At 46.2% G+C, this 7,921-nt stretch overlaps 1 protein-coding gene across 1 annotated transcript; it reads left to right on the top strand.

The window, feature by feature from the left end:
• Nucleotides 1-2,880: 2,880 nt before the first annotated feature.
• On the top strand, nucleotides 2,881-7,921 carry LOC308484428 (protein NKG7-like). Its single transcript, XM_081019385.1, has 4 exons — nucleotides 2,881-3,231; nucleotides 4,043-4,189; nucleotides 4,851-4,985; nucleotides 7,632-7,921. The coding sequence occupies exons 1-4, from the start codon at nucleotides 3,057-3,059 to the stop codon at nucleotides 7,811-7,813; spliced, it is 639 nt and encodes a 212-aa protein (XP_080875511.1). The 5' UTR covers nucleotides 2,881-3,056; the 3' UTR covers nucleotides 7,814-7,921.

Below are 7,921 nucleotides of genomic sequence, written 5' to 3'. Positions count from 1 at the left end.
TTTGTATGGATTTCAAAGCTACAGCGACACCTAATGGTGGCAGCGGTGGGAACACACCAGTGTGGGTATGGCAAGGTCAGGGTGTCCACGTAAGGCTTAGCGGTGATGTGGTGAGACACCAAAACTGACAGATGAGCCCATATCTATGCACTGCCCCTCATTCAGGGCACACGGTTTTGAAACTTTGCGGTCCCAAAACTGTCTTAACTGAGGGCAGTGTGCTCAATTGTTAACCAAAGAGATACAGCACAGCAATAGGCCCGATAGGAAAGTCTGTGGCCACATCCATGCCATACATTTAAAGCGTGTGATTTCCCCACCACTGTAAAGAATCCTGGGAACGGCAGTGTGTTAAGGTTGCTGGAAAATGCACTGCTGCAAGGGGTAAACTACAGGTCCTAGGAATATTTGGGAGAAGCCATGTGTACACCGTCTGTGCCAGATCTCTGTGCAGCTCCGCTGTGTGGTGATGCACTGAACTGAAGGGGACAGGTCCCCAGTGAGGCACCTTCAGACCCTAGACTGGCTATGTCCACCCAGCCTGACCACTGGATCCTCTGGGACAGGAAGCGGGTCTGAAATGCTTCCTGTTGCAATTGAGCTGTGCTTGAGCATCATTGTCTTTTTGTATCCTTGGCTAGGCCTGGCCACTTGATCCTGCCTCCTGGCTTTGGTGCTTTGCTCACTGATTCCTGGCTTGTCCCACAGTTCCTGGTTGCCGGCTTCTGGCTCACCTCTGGTGGCTATCCCTAACCAAGCCTGGGCAACCTGCCACTGTGCTCTGGAAAGAAGCACCAGTCCTTCATTCCAGACATGTGGAATGTGTCATTTCTGTTATTACAGTGGTACTTCAGGTTACAGACACTTCAGGTTACAGACTCTGCTAACCCAGAAATAGTACCTCAGGTTAAGAACTTTGCTTCAGGATGAGAACAGAAATTGTGCGGCGGCAGCAGGAGGTCCCATTAGCTAAAGTGGTACCTCAGGTCAAGAACAGTTTCAGGTTAAGAACGCACCTCCAGAATGAATTAAGTTCTTAACCCGAGGTACCACTGTACATCTGTTGATACAGCACTCCACTTCAGGGAGTTACACAGATCTCTGCCCTGAGGAGTTTACAATCTAAAATATATGGGCATGAGGGTGGGGGGGAGAGATGAAGCAAGATCAGCACACTGCTTAATGAGGAAAGTCACTCTCCATGTGCTAACAAGCACTAAAAAGAAATATTCATATTTAGAGCAGGCAAGGGACATGTGGAAGGAGGCTTTGCATATTGCTGGTCTACTGGGTTGGAGGAGTTCAGTGAGTCCGAAAACTGCACTCACATGATATATTTAAAACATTATGATACCACTTCAAGCAGTCGGGGAAGAACAGCCAAAGAATTCTGGGAGTGGTAGTTTGTTAAGGGATCTGAGAGTTGTCAGGAGACCCCTGTTCAGGACCTTAGGACCTAAACAACCACCTTTCCCTATACAAACTATTATCTGTTATCTAAGGCCCCTCTCTATGTCCCCACACCCAAAGGGGTTCAGATGGTAGCAACAGGAGACTGGGCCTTTTCTGTGGTGGCTCTCCAACTGGAATACTCTCCCCCAAGAGGCTCACCTGGTATCATCATTACATGTATTTACATGCCAGGCAAAAACAGTCAGCCTTACCCAAGCCTTTTGGTCATTAAATAATCTCTGGCCTGTTAAAGCTAGGCGAGGGGCCAGCTATTATGGTAATTTTATTATTATGCTGTCTGTTATTTATTATGCTTTTTTATTGTGCTCCATAAAATACGTTCTTAATGTTGTACACTGCCTTGGGATCTTTTGATAAAGGATGGTATATAAATTGAGTTGTTGTTGTTGTTATTCTCCCCCCTCACAGAGCTACCATTCCCAGAGTTCTCTGTGAAGAGATATTGATTGTTAAACCATTCTGAGAACTGTAGCTCTGTGAGAGAAATACAGTGGTACCTCAGGTTAAGTACTTAATTCGTTCCAGAGGTCCGTTCTTAACCTGAAACTATTCTTAACCTGAAGCACCACTTTAGCTAATGGGGCCTCCAGCTGCTGCTGCGCCGCCGGAGCACGATTTCTGTTCTCATCCTGAAGCAAAGTTCTTAACCTGAAGCACTATTTCTGGGTTAGCGGAGTCTGTAACCTGAAGCATATGTAACCTGAAGCGTATGTAACCCGAGGTACCACTGTAGAAGTCCCCTGAGAACTCTCAGCACCCTTAAAAAAACTACAGCTCCCAGAATTCTTGGGGGGGAAGCAATGACTTTAAAGTGCTATCGTGGTGCCTTAAATGTATGGTGTGAAGATGGCCTAAAAGCCCTTGCCCCCTATCAGCGAAGATGCACCCACCCATTAGATAGTTAAGTCAGGCCTGCTTTGTTGGGATACTGCCAGGGAGACAAAGTCCATCATGGCCGCCAAGCCGTGTCCGGACGTCCATCGATCTCCCGTAGACACGCAGTATCAGCAATTAGTGACATGCGCTCCAGAAATAGCCTGCCACATTCCAGAACTCAATGCACGCTCTGTCAGCAGAGGATGGTACAGCAAAAGTCGCACTCAGGAGAGCATTATTTACAAGTTTTATTCAGCGTTGATCAGAACAAAGAAAAACATGACTGCCTGCTTCAGTGTCTCCAGACACAGAGAGAGACGAAAGCAATAGAAAACATAAACTTCCTGTGAACAGGAAATGCGCAGACTCTGTGACTCACAAAGCCTGCTCCCTTTTAAGGTGGAACGGAAATATCCTAACATGCTTGGCCAACAGAAACCCTACTGATGGCTATGGGATGTTCCACGGTAGTCAAGGTAACCAAGAAGCAAACGATGGAACTAGGAGTGGGATTCGACTCTAAAGAGAAGGCTTTTAAAGAGGATTCCAGGTTGTGAGCTTTTCATAAATCGAGAGGAAGCAGGGGTAGATTGCCATTTCTGGCCATGTCGAGAAATCCTGTCAGGAAACCACTGTTCAAAATGGGATCCGCTTAGAGAAAGCAAGTGCCAAAATAGAGGGAAGCCCCCAGACCTACTGACAGAGCTATGGGGTGGAACGAAGTCTTGGCTACAGGGTTCACAGTCTTCACTATCATTTTGCTTGTCTGCGCTGTTATGGATCACCACTGGATCCTAGTCGAGACCAAGATGCAGAATTACTACAGTGGCATTTGGAAAGTCTGTATCAAGCAGGTGTGCTCTGATCTCATTGCTGCTTCACGTAAGTTTCCCACACCTGTGGACAGCCCCAGATTCTTTTCATCAGGAATTGGTCATTTAGAGGTTCACCTGTAAGGAAGGATATAAAAAGCCACCTTTTCCCCATCCTACCTTGTGCTATTTTTTTGAGAAAAAGAGGCACCAGAGCTCACCACAAACTTCTCCTTTGTTCTCTTAGAATGGCAATGGCGCCCACCTGAGAGATACTGCAGCTGAGCTCCTGGGAGTTCTGGCTGGGGAAAAAGCCCTGCCTATATCACAGCTGAATTGTAAAAGATAAATAATGGCACTAGTGTGGGGTGGGAAGAGTGGATTTCCTAAATGCAGAATTTGGATTTGGGAAAAGATGAGAGAGAGGTGGGGGGGGGGCTTGCAATACCTTCCAATGTGGCCCTCTAAGTCTCACAGTCTGGCCCTCAGCACTATCCTTAGAACACACCTCTCAGTGGCCTTGCTGTGCCTCTCGAGTGTTTTTCACCTGACAGGAACGTGTCCTTGAACTGTGGCAATACCTCTTGCTTGTTATGATGGAGAGGGGCGATTGTTGGTCTTCCTGTGTGTGGAAGCTGGCCTAACTGCGCAAAGGTGAAACTTAGTTGCTCAGAAGGGAGTGAGCTCAGTCTGAAAAAGGGTTCCTTCTATAAAAGGTACATTTCCTTGATGGAGAATTTGGGTTTGGGAAGAGGCATGGGAGTGTGTGTGTGTGTGTGTGTGTGTGTGTGTATGAGAGAGAGAGAAGGCGACCATGGAAGAACCTCACTATTCCCCCACCTCTAATAAGTCTTCCTTTGTTTTCTGTCCCACCACTGCAGCCAATGTCTATGGTGCCCGGACGCTCCTGGTCTTAGCCCTTTTCTGTGGAATTGTTGGGGCCTCATTTATGACATTCACTTACCGCTACTCCTCCCCTTTCACAATATACCGCTACCTGGTTGCTGCAATGGGATCTTTGATTGCAGGTATAAATAAACTTATAAAGTAGTAGAAGAATGTTGCATTTCAGGGCACATACAGAATGAGCTTACACTAAGTCAGTCCATCTCTAACCTGGTTTTGGGGGTGGGCAGACAGCAGGTTGGATGCTAGGTCATTTGTGTGGGAATGGGGTGGGGATTATTGTTTTGCTGCTTTGTTTTGCTTGTTTTTATCCCCTGTATTTTATTCTGTGAACTGCCCTGAGATCTTAGAATTAAGGGTGGTATAATAATAATAATAATAATAATAATAATAATAATTTGCATCAGAGCAGCAAGGACTTCTGCCTCCTGGTGGGGGAAATGAAGAGCAAGAGATGCGCCAGTGAGAGGACTTTCTGAACTCCAGGGACCCTCAGCCAGTGCCCAACTCAGCTGACCACTGGCACTAGGATTGGGGCACATCAATAGTCAAGCTCTCTTCCGAAGGAGCTCACCCACTTTCTCTCTCTCTCTTTTAGCTGGGGAACCTCAGATAAGCTCCTGGCAAAGCCCAAGTTCCTCAGGGCACAGTTTGGTTTGGTTCAGGGGGCACAAACCAAAAACTGGCCTAAAAAGTAGAAGCTAGATTGTTGCAGTTCTGCTGTCTCTCTTAAAACTTTACAGGGGACCACACACTAAATTCCTCCTTCTGTTTTCCCTCCAGCTGCCTTGGTGTTCTTAGCTCTGAGCATTTACACCATCCGTATCTCCACGCACTCCATCAGCAGAACAGGCAATATCACGTACCTGTGGTCTTTTTACATGGCCTGGACCTCCTGCCCTTCCTTCATTTTAAGCGGTGAGTCAGGAGGGAGAAGATATTCTGTCCAATTTGCATTTAAGGACAACTCTTGTCAGAATTTTGTGACGCAGTTCTTCAGCCAAACAACGTTGATAAAAAAAAATGCATATATATTTGGGGAAAGTGTGCATTAAAATGGATATATTAGTGAAAACGATATATAAAAAAGGCATTGTATTAGGAGAAAATGCTTGCAAACAACAACAGCACCATGTTAACTGCATACAAAATGTGTTCATTAAGATAAATTTGCCCTATAGTAGTGAAGAATTTGCATTAGGATTTTTATTTTATTTTTTACTGCAAATTGCTGCAGAAATGTGGAGACCTGAATGTCACATTGGAAAAAACGAGAAACTGAGAAGAAACCAAAGTTGACTGATACTTCCATCCCTAGTGGGGAGGGAAGAGGATAATGTTTTAGGCTGCTTGTGGTGTGGTACGTTGGGGAGGAATAATAGGAAAATGGCTGTTCTGAGTGAACACCTGAGTGCTTAAACTGGGAAGGAGTTGCCATGCAAGTTTCTGTACCCAACACAAGCTATGCATCCAGCTCCTGTGTCTCGTGGACCTGCTGTCTTGGCAGTTCTAAAACCCTGTTCCAGCCTCACAAAAAGGCCTGGCAGCAAGATGGCCATTTTGGGGTAGCATCAGTTTATTCCTATTATCCTAATGTATGTCAGGCACATGGATGTCTCTATCCCAAACGGGTATCGTTTACCTTTTATGGTTGGTGTCACATCACATTATTGTTCATTAGCCGGACAAAAAATGGTTCCTATTGAGAATTAGTGCAATTGCATTCAGGGCCGCTGCCATTTTCGCTTTTGGACTTTGAGACACCTGTATCTGCACATTCCTCTGTATTTTGCTACCTGTTAATGCTAATTCTTAAGGGACTCGGGTGGCACTGTGGTCTAAACCACTGAGCCTCTTGAGCTTGCCGATCAGAAGGTTGGCGGCTCGAATCCCCGCGATGGGGTGAGCTCCTGTTGCTTGTTCCCAGCTCCTGCCAACCTAGCAGTTCGAAAGCACGCCAGTGCAGGTAGATAAATAGGTACCACTCCGACGGGAAGGTAAACGGTGTTTCCGTGTGCTGCTCTGGTTTCGGTGTTCTGTTGCGCCCGAAGCGGCTTAGTCATGCTGGCCACATGACCCGGAAAAACTGTCTGTGGACAAAGGCCAGCTCCCTCGGCTTGTAAAGCGAGATGAGCGCCGCAACCCCAGAGTCATCTGCGACTGGACTTAACTGTCAGGGGTCCTTTACCTTTTCTTTTCTTTTCTTTTCTTTTCTTTTCTTTATTAATGCTAATTCAGCATTTTTATGCCTGTTGATGCTAAGGCCATGGTTTTCATGCATCTACTTCTTTTTGTAATATGGATGTATATTTCTTAGAGTCAAGGTCATTCAGTTCCTGCTGCCTTCCCCTCCCCCTTTGCTTTGTCTTCTTCAGTGAATGTGTTTCCCCTCCCTTCTCTTTTGTGTTGCCTTTGGCTTGGACTGTATCCTGAGCTGGCCTCCCCATGAAACAGACTGGAGTAAGGACTGGAAGGGCTCATATATGCCTTGATGAGTTGCATTTCCCACCTCTGGACACTAGACGGCACAAGATCTCCTTCCCTGTGTGCACCAGTTCCAGTTCAGACTGTCTGCACATTGAGCATGAAGGGGCAAAGGGGACTTCTTGGTGCATTCAGCTAGAAACATGCTTAGAAGCCTCCCTGCCATCAGAAACCCTGATCTTAAAGCCAAGCATACTTTGGCCACATCCACAACATACATGCAAAACACTCTCTGATCACTTTTACTTTCACCAAGTACCTTTGGGGACTGTAGTTTACTTAAAATACATAAAATGTGCTCAGGAAGTAATGCTGTTAAAGTTCTCATATGTATGTATGTATGTGTGTATATACACACACACACACACACACACACACACACACACACACACACAGCCTGCATGGCTCATGGTAATGCTGGTAATCCCAAGGTTGCGGGTTCGATTCCCGTAAGGGACAGCTGCATATTCCTGCAATGCAGGGGGTTGAACAAGATGACCCTCAGGGTCCATTCCAACTTTATGATTCTATGATATAGCCTAGAGAGGAAGTTGCAAAAGTGTGAGGTCACCACTGAAACTACATTAGCCTCCCCCCCCCCCTTTATTATGCAGACGCACCAACAGAACACAAAAAACTATACATTTACGGCATTTGTTAGAAATTCTATATTAGCATTTCAGCCTCCCCCAAGGTCCGGGGGGTAAGGGGAATCCGAAATTCTCGTCTTTAATCTGGATTGCACCCTGCCAAGTTCCTATCCAGGAACTGTGCTGGAAATGCAGAATGTCAAAGTCTGGGGCAGAATTCACTTGAGCCAGATTCATTCTCAGGCTTACCAAACTGTCAATCCTACTCAGTGATTTTTGCACCTTATGCTGGTGCCATCATCTTTTTTTGCTTAAATAGGTTTTAGGCCTCCTTCCACATCAAGGCAAGCCATTGAGTAGATCCCTGAAACAAGGGATCAAGGAATAAGAAAATAAATTCTAAATGAAATATCTAAATGAAATAATGTGCCGCTTCACCACTTTGTGCTGCTACCACCACCTCCCTCCCCCACCCCCACCCCTTCTGTAGGTTTGTTCAGCCTGATGGCACATCAACGTTTGCTGGTGCACGGATCCAGTTTCTCAGATGGAGAAAGCTCCACAATCACTTCGAGCTCCTCAGAATGGACCTCGAGCTCGTCGAGCTATTTGGAGAATTCAGAAGAGGAAAGAAAGATGTCTGTATCAGCAAGGCGGTCCCTTCATAAATAATGGAGAGGGGTGCTTGTCTGTGTTGTGTTTGTCCGGGGCATATGGGTTCCAAGCAATCCTTTGTGGTTCAGAAATTGTCAGTGCATGCATGGGAGATGGGGGTGGGGG

This window comes from Podarcis pityusensis, assembly GCF_964106645.2.
Source record: "Podarcis pityusensis genome assembly, chromosome: 8".
Lineage (NCBI taxonomy): Eukaryota > Metazoa > Chordata > Lepidosauria > Squamata > Lacertidae > Podarcis > Podarcis pityusensis.
Note: the sequence above shows the minus strand (reverse complement) of the source record. Positions and strands in the feature narration are given on the sequence as shown.

Coding starts and splice junctions, on each gene's coding strand:
- LOC308484428 (XM_081019385.1), top strand. CDS start 3,057: ATGGGGTGGAACGAAGTCTTGGCTACAGGGTTCACAGTCTTCACTATC. Junction 3,232..4,042: donor TGATCTCATTGCTGCTTCAC/GTAAGTTTCCCA, acceptor CCACCACTGCAG/CCAATGTCTATGGTGCCCGG. Junction 4,190..4,850: donor AATGGGATCTTTGATTGCAG/GTATAAATAAAC, acceptor TTTTCCCTCCAG/CTGCCTTGGTGTTCTTAGCT.